The 17,395-nt window shown below is 43.8% G+C and overlaps 1 protein-coding gene and 1 non-coding gene across 2 annotated transcripts in view; one reads left to right on the top strand and one right to left on the bottom strand.

The window, feature by feature from the left end:
• Positions 1-17,395, bottom strand: part of brm (ATP-dependent helicase brm) — a 243,139-nt gene that overhangs the window by 170,500 nt on the left and 55,244 nt on the right. The window contains exons 6-7 of the mRNA XM_080272398.1: positions 8,625-8,827; positions 6,892-7,189 (exon numbers count right to left, since the gene is read on the bottom strand). Coding sequence (XP_080128524.1) covers positions 6,892-7,189; positions 8,625-8,827 — 501 coding nt within the window. The remainder of the gene's footprint in view (positions 1-6,891; positions 7,190-8,624; positions 8,828-17,395) is intronic.
• Positions 67-185, top strand: LOC145399929 (5S ribosomal RNA). Its single transcript, XR_013897374.1, has one exon. It is a non-coding gene; the product is annotated as a 5S ribosomal RNA (ribosomal RNA).

A 17,395-nucleotide genomic window follows, 5' to 3' on the forward strand; every position in this document is an offset into this window, starting at 1 on the left:
GGACCTGCCTATGGCTCTATTGATCCGGATATTGGAGGGGTTACTGTATATATATATATATATATATATAACGGCCATGCCACGTTGAGTACACCGCTTCCCGTCTGATCAGCGAAGTTAAGCAACGTTGGGTCTGGTTAGTACTTGGATGGGTGACCGCCTGGGAACACCAGATGCTGTTGGCATCCCTACGTGTCAAGTGGGGTTGGTGGAGGATTAGTACCCCTCCCTGTAAAACAATTAACTCTAAGCGCTTGACCACCCCGTTTGGGATACATGGCGTCTGGCAATGGATGGATGGGATATATATATGTATATGGTAGGTGGGGGCGCTCACCATCCATTCACTCAATGTAATGTTGCTCGGGTGTCTTCCCTTTCCTCACCTCCATCCTTCTTTCATTCCATCCTCTTCTGTCTTTCTTTCCTTCATTCTTTCCTTGTCATTCTGTCTATGGGTGACTTTACACTCCCTCTTTAGTCCTTCTTTCCTTTATTCTTTCCTCGTCCTTCTGTCTGTAGGCGACTCTACACTGAGTGACAAGCCAAATGGCTTCCTGTACACCAGGAAACCATTTACTATGCTAGGTGGTAACCATATAAATAAATTGTGGTGCCTGGTGGTTTAGTGGGTAATTATGGTGCTCCAATCGGACTGAGCCAGTGAAGGTTTATATCCAATGGGTGGTTGGGGTTTATTGCATACATAATGTCACTCAGGGATGAGTGAGGTTGGCCACTCTCATGTTAAATGTCAGGACCAACTTGTCAAGCCCCAGGCTCCTACTCTCCTCATGGGGCAACGTAGGACTGGATGATGAATGAATGAATGAAATATATATATACTGTATATATATATATATATATATATATATATATATATAGTATATATATAAATATATACAGTGTTTATATATATATATATATATAAATATATGTAACTATTGTATGTATACAAAGCTTATTCTACGTAACAAATAATTAATGAATGTATTGAAATGGACCAAAGTGCATTAGCTTGAGCCAAATACTAGGATACTGAAAGATACAATATAGATCAGAGTACAGTAAAACCTCTTTAAGATGGAATAATTGGGGCTGAGACCATTCCGATTTCACTGAAATTCCGATTTATGGCAAGTGTGAGGCCTCCTGACAAACCAGAAAAAAAATCACTTACCATGTTTGCAGAGGGTGTAATCCAGGCATAAGGAGGGCCTTTTGGAAGGATATAGAGGTGTTGACGGGGAGCACAAGACCACTTCTGTGCAACATTCTCACTTCTCTGCAACATTTTCTAACTATCATCACAAATGCACTGTTACACTTGATATACAGACCTTAAGAACAATATTGCACTTTATGCTCCTACACTCCTCATGGGACAACACTGGATTAGATGATGATAATGATGATGATATATATATATCTATACAGTAATCCCTTTAATATCTGAACGCCCCATATCCGAACATCCCCACTAACCGGACATAATCGTCCCGGGGGGGGGGGGGGTCCCCGCCTGTAATTTGAACTTGCCGCGCGCAGCACGGGACAGCTTTGTTGTGGCGCGTCATTCCTCCGACGTCCAATAGAGCGCTGCTGCATCCTCCCCACTTTCTGCCAGTCTCTTGCCGCGAGTGGACGCTCGTCATCATGGCTGCCCATGTGCTCGCTTTTGTGGTGGTGCCTTACCTGCTGTAGGCACTCCTGCTGCTCTCGGGCCTCCTATTAGTGTGTGTGATGATGGCCCTGCCGCCTGAGAAGAGGAAGAGAGTGGTGTTGACTCTGGAGAAGAAACGGGAGATATTGGAGAAAGTAGATGCAGGGTGGTCTTCTTCCCACATCCTCCGCGAGTTCAACCTGGCCCGATCTACTTTGTTCGGTATCAAGAGATCCTGAGACAAACTCATGCAGTACACGGCTGACTTCTCGTCGAGAAGCAAACGCAATGTGGAGAGGAAGGTGATGTTTACTCCCAAGTTTGCTGAAATCGACCGTTCCACGTTGATTTGGTATCGACAGCAATGTGCTGCTGGTGTGATGGTACGCGGAACGGAGCTGAAGGCTGCTGCTGAGAAGTTCGCCAGGCTTCACAACGCCCTAGACTTCAAGGCATCCGAGGGTTGGCTCTTCGCGTTCAAGTTACGGCATGGCCTTACCAACCGTAAAGCTCATGGCGAAGCTTTGGACACTAACAAGGATGGAGTCGACGAGTTTCGGCACAAGGTGAAAGGCTTGATCGACAGGGAGGGCCTCACTCTCGGTCAAGTGTACAATGCTGACGAAACTGGTTTATTCTATCGCTCTTTGCCAACAAACACTCTAGCCGAGGAGACGGAGAAGCGTGTACCTGGCCGCAAGGTCTCCAAGGAACGGATATCTGCTTTGAGTTGTGCCAATGCTAACGGCATGCACCGGCTTAAGCCCGTTATTGTTGGCTGTGCAAAGCAGCCTCGGTGTCTTCGTGGGGTGATGGATGTCCTTCCTGTCGTCTGGTACCATTCTTTGAAGGCATGGTTTACAGCCCAGATCTTCAAAGATTGGTTCCACCGCCACTTCGTCAAGGAGGTCATCAATTACCAGACGAAGACACTGGGAATCCCGCGTGACCAGGTAAAGGCCCTCCTCCTCAACAATGCACCTGCCCACCCATGCGACAAGGACTTGGTGGCTGAGAATGGCCAAATTAGATGCATGTTTCTGCCACCTAATACGACTGCTCTCATTCAACCAATGGACCAAGGAGTGATCGTGGCAACAAAGCGCCTATACCGCCGGAAGTTCCTGGACGAGGTTATGGTTGTTCTCGAGGATGAGGACGAGTGCAGGGAGGGACGGGACACACGAGGCCAGCGACTTTGGAAAACCTTCGCCGCTACAACATCAAGTCTGCAATCTACAACTGGGCCACTGCATGGATGGAAGTCCCTGTCAAGACTCTAGAAAATGGTTGGTCTCGTCTGCTTCTCGGAACGGATGTGGAGTACGATTTTCTAGGGTTTGATGTGGATGACTTCCATGCACGGCTACATACGCATGGCGACGATGTTGATGTGGACAATGTGCGTGAGTGGTTGGATGACGACAAGGGCGATCCTGGGTATCAGACATTGTCTGATATCGAGATCGCATCTTCAGTTGCAAGTGTCAGTACCAAGCTTGAAGATTCCGACGAGGACGGCGACGATGATGCGGACTCCTCTCAGCATGACACTACTCCAGCCATCCCCAAGCTGAGCGCACTCCGGGAACACCTAGAGTTCGTTCTGGACTACTTGGAACACCCGGACTGCGACAGGGAGATGGGGCCCTTGGGACTTGTGGAGGAAGTGCGTGCTTTCAGGCAGCGCATCATCAATCGTCAGAATCATCGTTCCTTGCATCAATCAACGACTGACAGTTTTTTCAGGCCCGTGACCCCCGCTGTGCCCAGCCCTGGCTCCACTCTGTCGCCTCCCCAAGACAGGCCCTCATGCTCCGAGCCACAGCCCAGCACATCAGCCACAGTGGAGTCACCATTCGACGTGAGTTTGCGTCTGTCTTCAGAGTCGTCTGCAGTGGGTACGTCATCACCACGACCCAGCGATGCACCCCTAGGTCACCTGCCAGAGATACTCTCGGACTCGGACAGTAACTAAACAGCAAGAACTTCTCCACTAGACCACACAGGAATTTACAGTGTTGTGCAGTGAAAAAAAGTGTGTTGTGTTAAGGATTTAGAGTTGTGAGTGAAAAGACTAATTTGGAACAAAATTTAACGTAAATAGACTTGTTTGTTTTTGCTTTAGAAAATTATTAGAAGAATGGGAAAAGTTAAAGTGCAGAGTGCAACACTTAGTAAGTTACAATGGAGCATTAGTTAGACAAGAGTGCGCACTGTGAAGAGAACGGACTTCTGAGTGCGATTGACTAAGTTCAGTGCAAGACTTCAAGAACAGTGTACTGGAAGTGCTTCAGGAAATCCTTCTTACTGTCAGAGTCCGAGAGGAGGCGGTTATTTATCGAGATGGCCATGGACTTGCTGTAGGTAGGCAGAATGTTTCATACTGTACTTTTTTCCATACTATACTTACCTCAAACACCTCATTTCACTCTTTAATGTCCTTTATTGGTGTGAATAGGGTGTTAGGAGCTATGCATGTGCAGTAGGAAGGTGTTTTTCTGAATTAGGCTAGGTTAGGGTCCATAAGTACCAGTCCAGGAGCCAGTAACCAGAATGTTTAATATTGTATGAACCTACCTCTAAACCCTCATTTTATGCTTCTTTTGCATTTATTTCAGTCATTTATGTGCCTTATTGGTGTGATTTGGGTCTTAAATAGGTGCTATGCATGTCCAGAGGGAGTTGTATAGGTGTTTCTCTAAGTTAGGGTCCATAAACTGGGGCCCAATATCCGGACCTGCCTATGGCCCTATTACGTCGGATATTGGAGGGATTACTATATATATATATATATATATATATATATATATATATATATATATACAGTATATATATATTTTATATACAGGCCTTAAGAACACTAGTATACTTCATATACACTTTATATACAGGTAGGTCCCGTTATACGACCACACGATATATGAGAAACTGATGATACGACCTGGGTAAATTAGGAACTATTTTCGATATACAATCTCAAAAATCCAATGATACGACATTCAGTCTGGGGCAAGGTGTGGGGATTCTAACTCAGTCATCCCAGCAAACGCAGTCACCACCGTTTTCTCTCAACCTCGAAGAGAAATAACAAGACTGTTCAGGTGAAGCGTTGCCAGACATGTGATAATTATTGCAAAATGTGATATTTTGGAACAATGCAATATGCGACAGCATGCATGCGATAATGTGATAACTTTCACAATTTCAAAATCTGAAAAATAAATCAAAGAGAGTGTACTGAGATGGTATGGTCATGTGCAGAGAATGGATAACAACAGGGTGGTGAAAAACGTATATCTGAGTGAATTCGAAGGAGGGAGGAGGCGAGGTAGGCCATGGAGAAGGTGGAGAGATATGGTGGATGAATGTGTGAGGAAGAGAGGTTTGGAAGTCGGTGAGGCTAGGGAACTGACAGGAGATCGAGCTGGCTGGATGAATGATGTGAGGAGAAGTGCATGATCCGGGATTTTGGCACCCCTTTTAACATGGCAGCGTCTGGATTGACTCTATCGGATACGATTATGTGAAGCTACAGAACGTGGTGAATGTTTTTTTGGTGTATCCAATAGAGTCAGGATTCCGGGGGCTAATGATGAGTGAATGGAAGAGCGGCCCATTCGATTGGGCAAATTTGGGCTGTCTGGACACTGCTGCTCCTCACCCTGCCCTAGGGTGGGAAAGGAGGTCCGGATGATGATGATGATGATGCAAAATTAACAAGTCTACTGTATGACTAGTACAACAGCAGGATTTAGTAACTCCTGCGATAACCAGTATTATAATCCGGTAGGTACTTAACAGTTTAACAAATTCAATAACATTAAGTAATCACTCCACATATAAATATGTTAATTCCACAGTAACTACCAATTTATGTGATGAAATGCCTTTGTTTTTGAGTGCAATAATTTTGATCAAAAAGCGATAATTTTAACGAACCAGGTACGATAATTTGGGTTTGGGAATCGGGCAACACTGCTCAGCCGGCGACCGCCAGGCCAGCTTCCCACCTCCAACACAACATTACTACGTATAGATGAGAGTTATGCATGTTTTATATGTTTAATTAATGTGCTGCCATGTTATTTGCATACTATTTGCTCTTTCAGGTTGCTTTCTCTACTGTTCAGTAATATAGATATGTCTGTTGCATTTGGTATCCTATATTTTAGCTTGAAAACTTACCTTTGATGGGGTCCTTGAACCCGACCAATATTTTACCATTAGTTACGTGTGTCATTAAACGAGAATTCATTATTCGTCTATGCCAAATGGAACCTAACTGCTTTATCTTCGGGACCTCCCTGTACACGCCTAAACCGCTACTGTAAAGCACTGTTGTATGCAAAATTAATCTCTATCAGATTCATTGAAAACAATCTCTGAGGACACACCGCTAAGGAGACTGCATGTTGGTGGTGGCAGATGCTGGACTGAGGTGGGAAGCAGATAATGGGCCCTCACAGGCTAAAACATGATGAACCTAGTGCGTCACGCTGAAACTGGGTTTTCATTATACAATATTTTACGACCTAGGGGATTTTCTCCCGAGATTTTTATCACGATTTTTTACCAAAAATTAAATTTACATCATCAACAAATATCATATGCTATGCCGACTTAAGCATAATCCCGACTAAAAGGGTTCCGACTTATGAAGGTTTTACTGTAAATGCAATATTCTCCTTTGTAACTGAAGACCATATGAAAACAGATTACTGTACAGTACATAAGAAAATATGATAAAAATCCATGCGCTATGGCAATATGTCAATAAGAGAGAGAGAGAGAGCACCAGACAGGTGACGAAGTCTTTTCAGCTCAGACAGTACCTCAACACTGGTCACCAAATGGACTCACCTAGCCAAGTCCAACCACACCACCAACCAATAATATACAGTGAAGAGAAAAGAGTTTGGGCTGGGTTTCTTCATCATCTCTGGCTGTTAACAGAATTGTCTATTCAGCATTCACTTGTTGGTTATATGGTTACCACGTGACACAGTACAGTAAATGGTTTCTTGAGTTACAAAAACTATCGTATATATTGTTACTCTGTGCAAGCTGCAGTCACTTAGGGAAGCACTACAAAGAATAAGCATAGTGGACATTCACACTTAACTCAAGAGAATAGAACTTGTTTTTCTAACCATGTTTAAACAGCCAAAGGTGGAACTGAATCTCTGACCACTAAGTTATGAACACCAGAAACCCAAAGTACTTACAGCCTTCTTGCGCTCTTCCTTGTGTTTCAGACGTTGGTCTTCCTTGTGCGCTTTCACCATTTCCGTGAGGTTAGCAATGAACTCATCTGTCTGTGTAAGAAGGTAGGCCAGTCGCTTGTCCTTCTTCTCGTCAATGAGTTTGCGGTAGCCTTCCTCATCCTCCAACATGAGGCGACGCAGACGCTCCTTCTCAATGCGTTCCTGCTCTTTCTGTTTCTCTCTTTCTGCATTCATATGGTGCATTAACAAGGCCTTATTTAGCTTACTTATCTTCAGGCTGTTCTGGCGGTGGAACTCCCTGCAATATGTTACTCATCATTATATACCACAAATACAGTCATTATCATTATCATTATCATCATCATCATCTCAACCTCTCCTTCCCATGTACGGGCTGGGTGCAGTATGATCCAGAGGGCAAGGATAAAACCTGATGCACTCATTCATTTTGTTTATAATGGTTTGCATGTGTGGTTTTGGTCACCTGATGGCATATCTCCACACTACTCGATCTCTAGCATCCTCTCTGTTTCGTTCCCTATGCCCGAGGTCACACTCCCGCATCTTTTTTGGTCTGCCAGTCACAACTTAACCATCAGCATTGACAACTCTCACCCTCTGCACCCAGTTGTCATCCTCCATCCTCTCCACATGCCCAAACCAACCCAACCTACCCCTTCTCATCACAACATTAATATGTTCAAGGCTGATACTTCCTCTCAACTCTTCATTTGAACCGTAAACCCTCATGCCTGTCATTCAAGAGCACACTACATGACCATCAAATTACTATCATTTCCGTACATTTACCCTAACAAGTGCTCCATTGAGATTTTATGACCCCTCCCCCAGATGCAAAAACACATCAAAACATTGATATGCTCCAATCTCATTTTTTGTCTTGCAGAATGAAAAAGTACATCAAACTGTGTTCAGAAATTTATTACACTGGCTCTAGGAGCCGTGTGGCACTTGCAGAATGGTCCTCTCGAGAGGCCTGTCGCACTTTAAGGGTTAAACATACAAATATTCTCTTCCTTTACTGACCAATAAAATGTGCTGCATACAAGGACCCCTTAGTACTGAAGAAGAACCCTCTAAATGGCAGGAGAGGTAACACCTCCCTGAACTTTATCCAACCACTCCTTACCCTCGCCACCAAGCTAATTCCGGTCTCACCTCCCGCGCATATTATGTCCCCCAAATAACAGAACTCCTCCACACACTCAAGAGACTTTCCAGTGAGATAAGCTCTTTCCTGCTTCTCTGTCTCAGCATGCTCTCAACACCCCCTCCCCCCAGACACGCACACAAAAAGCAGCATTATTTTACAGCCTACCTCTAATACCACTACATTTTGCATCCACTCAATGCAATCACCGCACAAGGTGTAGGTACTTCCAACAACCGTGTGGCAACCTGCACGTGGCCACACTCCCACTGCGCTGACAGTACTGCAACCAGCCCTAGATATCATAACTTGCTTTATCCGAGCTTACTCTCAAACCCTTGTATCCCATTCCATCTACCCATTTCCCAAATATTTCTTCCACTACCCTCTCATTCTCCACGATCAGCACCAAGTAATCAGCATGCAACATCTTCCAAGGGGGTGCAGTTATGAAATCACTTAAATTCTTTGAAAGTTATTCCTCATAAGTTAAGTCTCATACCAAGACCTATGGAGTTCTGAATACTCAGGCATGCTATTAAACAGGTAACTGAAGACTTACTTGAGCTCTCTACCATGCTGCAGCACACAGTTCAGGTATTCTTGGTGCTTCTGTCTCTTTTTACGCTCTGCCTCTAATTTTTGTTGCTTCTCTAGCTTCTCAGTAATGCGAGCTTCCCTCAGTCCCTGCCGCTTGGTGCGCTTATAAGCCTTGATGTTGATAGCAGTCTCCAAGGTGGTGTCTTTTCTGTTACAGCTCACAACCTAACATCATTGTGGAAATAATAAAAAGTACATAAAATCAGCACAAGGAAAGGCAGCATTACTACACTGATATTTTCTTATTTATTTGTCTACTATCTGATGGTTTTATTTCTAAGAAAATTTTTACAAGATGAAAGAGTTAAAGCATCACTAACCTCTCTCTTTCTCAGTATCTCTCTCTATCTCTTTCCCCCCTCCCTCCACACACACACAGTATATATTATAGATGTGTCTATGCCAGCATATGCATGTGTATGTGTGTGTGTATTTACCTAGTTGTACAGGCATACCCCGGTTTAACGATCTAATTGGTTACGTAAAACCCCATCATTAGGCTGGGTATCGTATAACGGGGTACTTTTAACAGGTACGGTATTTCAATATGGAGCGTTTACCAGCCTCGGGTTTCCCCCCAAAACCATGCCCAAAACCCTCACAAATGAGCACAAAAACAAGTTTAATGCCAATCTAAATGGCCTAACAGCTCTCAAGGAAACTACCCTAAGTCTAACACCTGTAAATAACTCAACCAACAAATAAAATTTGAAAATCATCAAATATAAGTCTGGAAAAAAATCAAGCTTAGTAAACTGTACCCCAAAATGACAGTGTTCACCCTATCTATGGCTAAAACACATTAATCAAAGTCTAAAAACAGTTTATAAATCAACCTTAACCCCTAAAGACCGATGTCACACGATCGTGCTTTTGTGTAATTTGATACACCAGCCTATCCCGAAATCGCTAAAGACACACAAAAAACTGAGGGAGGGTAACTTCGCCCCTTTGGTGACATATATGGGATCAGACCAGTGAGAGCTAGAGTGTCTGGGGTGGTATGGCGTGATTGGCCCCCAAAGGTGGGGGAGGGAAACCCCCCCACCAATGTCACTTTACCTACCTTGGCCCCACTGCGTCATCTCCACATTGTCCCCTCCCAACAATCCATACTCCAAGATACCCCCTACAGCAGTGTGTGTGCATAGCAACCCTTCTCTCCTCTCCCTCCTCCCCCTCTGTCCTCCCCTATCCCCCCATCCTCCTCCCCCCTCCAGCCATATACACGTCACTTCCACTTTTCGTCTGGCTTGTTTTGTTACTATGGGCGTATGCCACACTGACAGCTTGTCCTACCAACTTCACACTGACATTAGTTATGTATATATAATTATTTACTGTAAATAATGCATTTTCTGTACATTTTTAATTTCTGCCCATGGGGGATTGGTAACTTTATTGCATCTTTGATGGGCGATTGTGAGATAACTATTTAGTCAATCTAGCTGAAACATACATTTTCAGGTGTGTAAATTCAGTCTCTTGAAATGTGGAAGAAAAATTTTTACCTCGGTGAAAGTCGAAAAATCGATCCTGTTTTGAGGCTGGAGGGAAAAAAGACCTACTGAATGACTTGCATACTTCAGGGGTTAACACACAATTAGACTAAAATATCGTCAAAATCAGTAAAAAAAAAAATCAAAACCCATTGACAGGCAGGTTATGGTGGTATTTCTACCTTCATCATTAAGCCAGGGTATTGCATCTACATGTATCGTATATCATGGTACTGTGTATTACCGTATTTACCTAGCTGTGATGTTAAGGAAATGAGCTACGCTCATGGGGTCCTGTCTCAGTTTCTCGATAAGTCAAATTTTTCTTTAAAATTCATTTAAGTTTTTAGACTAGACGATCTCTTTGTCCAGGCTATTCCAGAGGTCTATGCATCTATATGGAAAACTATATTTCTTGACATCCTTCAAGCAACTTTAGTTTCATTCCATGTCTTCTTGTTACTCTCCCATCCCATACAAACAGATCTTCTCTGTCAATTTTTTTCCCTCCCATCCTGGCTCTGAACACTGCAATCATGTCGCCCCTTTCTCTTTTCTAATGAATGTAGGTCTTGTTTATCCAGCCTTTCCCTGTACGACAGATCTGCCAGGTTAGGAACCATCTTGGTTGCTGTTCATTGTATTCTCTCGATCTTGGTTATATCTTTAGTTTTATGTGGGGACCACACTACTGGTGCATATTCCAACCTCGGGCGAATCATGGCCACTATCAATTTTTTCACTATCTCCTCATCCATGTCATGAAATGCTCCACTTATGTTAGTAAAGAGATTACATGTCTCTCTAACTATCTTGTTAATGTGTTTTTCAGGTGACATATTATCTTGGACAAGCACTCCCAAGTCTTTCTCTTCTCTCACTTTTGTGATTGGTTCATTACCCATCCAATAATTCGGTGATAGGCTCTTGGTACTTTCACCCATTTCCAACATTTTACATTTTTTGCGTTGAATTTCATTTCCCACATCCGGCTCCAATCATGAATCCTATCCAGGTCCTCCTGCAGCATTTTAGTCTTCTTCAACTTCCACTCTTCTCATGATCTTTGCATAATCAGCAGATCTGCATAACTGTTCATTCCATCTACCATGTCGTTTACATAAATAGGGAAATTTACGGGTGCTAACACAGCCCTGTGGGACTTCACTTGTTGCTTCCCTTCATCCAGATATCCAGTCTTTTATTACTGTCCTGATCTGTTTGTCTCTCAAGAAGTCTCTCATCCACTCCAAGAGGTTCCCCTTCGGTCCTCCTATGTGTTTCAATTTCTACATTAGTCAATTGTGGGGTGCCTCGTCAAAGGTTTTCTCCAAATCTAAATACACACAATCAACCCAACTATCTCACTCCTACAGCAAGTCTATCGCCCTAGAGAAGAAGCTCAACAAATTGGAAACACATGACCTTCCACATCAGAATCCAAACAGCCTTTCTGCCAAAATATCCATCTCCTCCAGATAAGTTATCCATCCGTCTTTCAGGATTCCCTTGCAAAGTTTTGCAACCATGCTGGTCAGAGACACTGGTCTGTAATTCAGGGGCACTTCCTTGTTCCCCCCTTTATAAATTAGTACCACACTGGCCCTCTTCCAAGCCCGAGGTACTTTCCCTTCTTCCAGAGAACACACGATTAATCTGTGAATCTTATACATCACTTCTTCTCTACATTCCTTTAGTATCCAATTAGAGATCCCATCTGGTGTGTGTGTGTGTGTGTGTGTGTGTGTGTGTGTGTATGTGTCTGTGTGCATATAGTCATCATCCTGCCTCTTGTTACCTTCAACAGCTGGGGTGAGATTAATAAGAAATCAGTATTACCACAGAAAAGAACAGTATCCAGTACTTTTATCAAAATACTCTGATAAAAACATACAAAATAATAATAAAATAATAACAATAATAACAACAATAATTCCATCCATCATCTAATCCTACGTTGCCCCATGAGGAACGTAGGAGCCCAGGGGTAGGCAGTTGGTCCTGACATTTAAGATGACAGTGACCAACCTCACTCATCCCTGAGTGGCATTACGTGAGCAATAAACCCCAACCACCCCTTCGATATAAACCTTCACTGGCTCAATCCGATTGGAGCACAATAATTACCCACTAAACCACCAGGCGCCAAAATTTGGTTATATGGTTACCACCCAGCATAGTAAATAGTTTCCTGGTGTACAGGAAACCATTTGGCTTGTCACTCAGTGCAGAGTCATCCATAGGCAGAAGAAAGAGGAAAGAATGAAGGAATGAAAGACAGAAGAGGGAGTGTAAAGTCACCCATAGGAAGAAGGACGAGGAAAGAATGAAGGAAAGAAAAATAGAAGAAGATGGAAGGAAAGAAGGATGGAGGAGAGGACAGGGCAGACACCCGAGAGCAGCACTACATTGGGTGAGTGGATGGTGAGCGCTCCCACCTACCACTAACAACAATAATAATAGCTAATAATCCATCCATCCATCATCCAATCCTACATTGCCCCATGAGAAGCATAAAAGCCCGGGGCTAGGCAGTTGGTCTAGCCCCAGGCTCCTCCACTCCTCATGGGGCAATGTAAGATTGGATGATGGATGGATGGATTATTAGCTATTATTATTGTTGTTAGTGGTAGGTGGGGGCACTCACCATCCAAAATAAATAATAATAATAATAATAATAATAATAACAATAAAGTAATAATTACCAATACCCTGATGTAAATACAGGTATAACACCAATTTTCTGGCACCTCTGGTTCCAGAACTCTGCTGGAAAACTGTTTTACCGGAGTAAACATGGCCACATATGTCTGTCTACTTATTTATACCCAGCCACCATACTCCCGTAAGGGGTGGCCGTTTTTCTTTGAGTTAGTTGTTTACGGGAGAGGACACTAACCCTCTGCCAACCCACTTGTTGATAAGCAGGGAGCACGTATGGGATGACAGTATGGTTACCACCCACCACTGTAAATGGTTTCCTGACTCAAAGGAAACCTTTAGGCCTGTCATTCCATGTAAAGCCACCTGAAAAGGAAAACATAAAGGTATACCTTGGTTTAATGATGCTATTGGTTAGGTATAAACCCATCGTTAGGTGGGGTCAAACCACCCATGGCTTGCCTTGAAGATCTCACTATCATCAAGATCCTGCCTCACATTGATTTCCTCCCATAGGGAGAGAACCTTAGTGCAAACACAGTAATTGCCTGGCTCAGAAGTGCCTTGCGCCGATTCTGATCCTCCATCCACTTGCACAGCATCCACTCCAGCTCCTCCATCGCAGACTCTCGCTGGTGGCCCTGGCAGGTGATAATGGAGGCGGATAAGGTTGCAACCTCCCCAGCAGTAGCCTTAATGGCCTCCTTCTTCTTGATGATGGTGGAGACAGTCAACTGGGCCAGGTGGAGAGCTGAGGCGATAGCACATGCACCTTCACCTTTGCTGTGGCGCTTAAGAATTTCTAGTTCAACTTCTAGTGACAGTCTTACACATATGCTTCCCAGGAACATCACAAGCACCAACACTGGCAGGCCGCGTATCACAACGACTAGGGCCTCCACTAACCCCACCACGTGCAGCAAACTTACCAGACATTATCACACTTATTTGGGTCAAAATTCACACAATATCACACTTCACACACGATTACTATCACTGCTCCACTCACAGCAATGTTTGTACACAGTTATGATGCACTACGATAGCAGCTTGCATAATAGGTGATGTGAATGGAAGTGTATGCACTGGTTCTGAGGATAACACAATGGGCTGTAATGCAGTACAAAGAGAAAATAATAATGGGAAGCAACTGAAGGATATGTGTCAGGAAAGGAGGCTGTGCATTTGTAACTCATATTTCAAACAAAAAGATGCACATAAATATACATGGTATAGAGGGAACAGGGATCATGTTGAATGAAAGCCTGATTGCTTAAGTGCTCACAGAAAGGTCAATGCCGAGAATGGTTGCTGATATGAGGACCGTGAGAGAACGATGTGGAGGTCTGGCAGATCATATGATTGTGGTAAGCAAGATCAATCTGAGAGGAATGAGATCGATAAGAAGAGAGAGGAGCACTCAGGGAGAAAGACTGAAAGTTGAGAAGCGGAGGATCAAAGAAATGGCATAAGATTACAGGACCAAAGTAGAAGAGTTAGAATCAATGAATTGGAATGAAATGGATCTGGACAGCCTGTGGAATGCATATACAGCCTGCTTAGTTAGGAATGCTAAAGCGGTGTGTAATGTGGCAAGAGTAACAACAAAGAAGAAAGGTACAGCATGGTGGGATGATGAGGTTAAAAGGGCAGTGAAGAAAAAAAGGGGAAGAAGTGGCAAGAGTGGTTACAGGATAGGGGTTCAGCTGAAATAAGAAATGAATATACGAAGAGCAAGAAGCACATAAAGAGACTAGTGAAAAGGAAAAAGGAGGTAAATGATGATCTAAGAAGAAAAATGAATGCAAACTACTCTGAAAATAGGAAGTTACTCTGGAAAGAGGATGGAAATGTAGAAGTGAAAGCGGAAAGAAATATGCCGGTATGAAGGATGTAGGTGGTAGATTATTAACCCATGGGGATGAAGTAAGGACCAGATGGAAAGAACATTTTGAAAGCCTGATGAATGGGAATAGAGAGAGCAGAACAGCTGTAAACATGATTGGTTTTTGGGGTGTGCAGAGAAGGAATGCACCGCCAGGAGAAGTGACACTCGCACAGGTGACGAATGCTGTGAAGCGGCTGAAAAATGGGAAAGCATCTGGGGTTGATGAGGTGTATGCGGAGATCATTAAGTGTACTACAGAGTGGAATGAAGTCTTTGTTGGAGATATGTATGAAGGTATTCATGAGTGATATTATGCCAGCATAATTTTTTTTTCATTTAATTTTTAAAGGCTCCAACATGCTTGCATGCGTCAGCTTTGGTCACCTAATGGCGCCTTTCCACGCTGCATGATCCATTGCAGCTTCACTGTTCAGTCCCTTAACCCTGGGGTCACACTTAATGACCTCATCCCATGTCTCTCTCGGTCTACCCCTCGTAACCGGACCCCCAATATTATCACTTCTCACCTTCCTCACCCAATAATCATCCCCCATCCTCTCCACATGTCCAAACCATCTCAATCTACCTCTCCTCATCACAACACCAATACACACCAGTCCCAGCCTACCTCTCAACTCATCCATCGTAAACTCAGCCCCCCAGGACCTTGGACACAGGGACGCACTACACATCCACCTAATCATTGTCATTTCTGTACATCTAAGCCGGCGAATATCCTCCTCCTTTACTGCCCAGGTTTCACTACCATACAGCATTACACTCCTAACACATGCTGCATACAAAGACCCCTTAGCACGTAGGGAGAGTCCTCTCAATGTCAGAAGAGGCAAGAGCTCCCTGAACTTCTTCCAACCACTTCTCACCCTAACCACAGAGCTAGCTCTAGCCCCATTTCCAGCACACAACATGTCTCCCAAAAACAAAACTCTTCCACACACTCAAGAGATTCACCAGAATGTTCAATCCTTTCACGCCTGACAATCTCCACCTGCTCTCCCCGACACACCATCCACATAAAATCAGCATTATCTCGGTCTACCTCTGATACCACTACATCTCTTGTGCACCCATTTATCACAAACACCGCACAAGATAGAATTACTTCCCACGCCCTTATGGCAAACTGCACATGGCCACTCTCCCTCGGCTTTGACGGTACCGCAACCAACCCTATATATCATCACTTTTGTTTTATCTGCATTTATCCTTAAGCCCTTGTGCCCCATACCATCTCTCCACTTCCTAAACCTTTCCTCTGCCTCTCTTTCGTTCTCTGCAATCAACACCAAATCATCAGCATACAACATTTCCCACGGGAGTCCGTTTCTAAAGTCACGTAAGAGGGCTTCAAGTACCATGATAACATGGGACTCAAAACTGACCCCTGATGCACACCAACGTTCACGGAAAACTCATCGCTCAAATCTCCATTCACTCTTACCTGGGTGCGAGCACCCACATATATAGCCATAACCACCCTAACCAGCCACTCCTCCAAGCCAAGCTTTCTCATTGCCCACTTCACCACCTCTCTAGGGACTCTGTCAAAGGCCTTTTCCAAATCAACAAAAACAAAATAAAGATCCCTTCTCCTACCAATATATATTTCCTGAAGCTGTTGAACAATGAATATGGCATCAGTGGTCCCCCTACCTGGCATTAACCCAAACCGCATCTCATCAATATTCATTCTTTCTCTAATCATACCTTCTAAAACTCTCTCCATTACCTTCATTATCTGATCTAAAAGCTTTATACCTCTATAATTTCCTCTTTCCAGGGCATCACCCTTCCCTTTATACACATTTACAATTACACTCTTCAGCCAATCATCTGGGACAACACACCCATAAATAGTCATATTTATCAAGTCAGTGACTAACCTCACCCCTATATCTCCTGAGGCCTTCAACATTTCGGCAGTCAACCCAGACACACCTGCTGTCTTCCCCACCTTCATCCTGCCTATTGCCTCACTCACAGTAGCAGCATCAATCAAAGGCCAAGGGCCAAACACTGGATCTGCTGGCTCCAAGCATTCCCTGTCCCAGTCAAACTCCTCATTCAACAACCGGCTATAATAGTCTCTCCATGCATCTTTAATATCCTCACTGTTCACCGCTACCCTTCCTTCATCATTCTTCACACACTGCTCACCTGTAATATACCGATTATCCTTCTTCATCTGATTTGCCAACTTAAATATCATATTTTTCCTTTCCCCATGATTCAGGTTGTCAAGTAAAAGTCTCTGTGACTCAGACTTCGCCCTGTATACCTCTCTTCTAGCCCTACGCTTGGCAGCCAAGTATTCCTCCTTGCTACCACCCTTCTTCCATTCCCGGAAAAGCCTTCTTTTCTCCCTAACTGCAACTTCTACACCCTCATCCCACCACCAAGTTACTTTAAGTCTTGGTGGTCCTCTTGTCCAACCGCATGTTACATCAGTAACTCTCAAGAGATTGTTCTTGAGGGCTCTGTACTGTTCATTAACGCCTTTGTCTATGGCTTCCTGTTCAGCCACCACTCTCCTCACTCGCTATAGAAGGCATCCCTTACTACTTGGTTTTTCAGCTTCCATACTTTCCTCCTAGGTACATAAGTCCTCTTTTTCATCACTCGTTCTTTAACCACCATATCACAAATCAATAGTTTGTGCTGCTG

The sequence above is a fragment of the Coenobita brevimanus genome, chromosome 50 (assembly GCF_032717465.1).
Source record: "Coenobita brevimanus isolate Jiangsu-jjx chromosome 50, ASM3271746v2, whole genome shotgun sequence".
Classification (NCBI taxonomy): domain Eukaryota; kingdom Metazoa; phylum Arthropoda; class Malacostraca; order Decapoda; family Coenobitidae; genus Coenobita; species Coenobita brevimanus.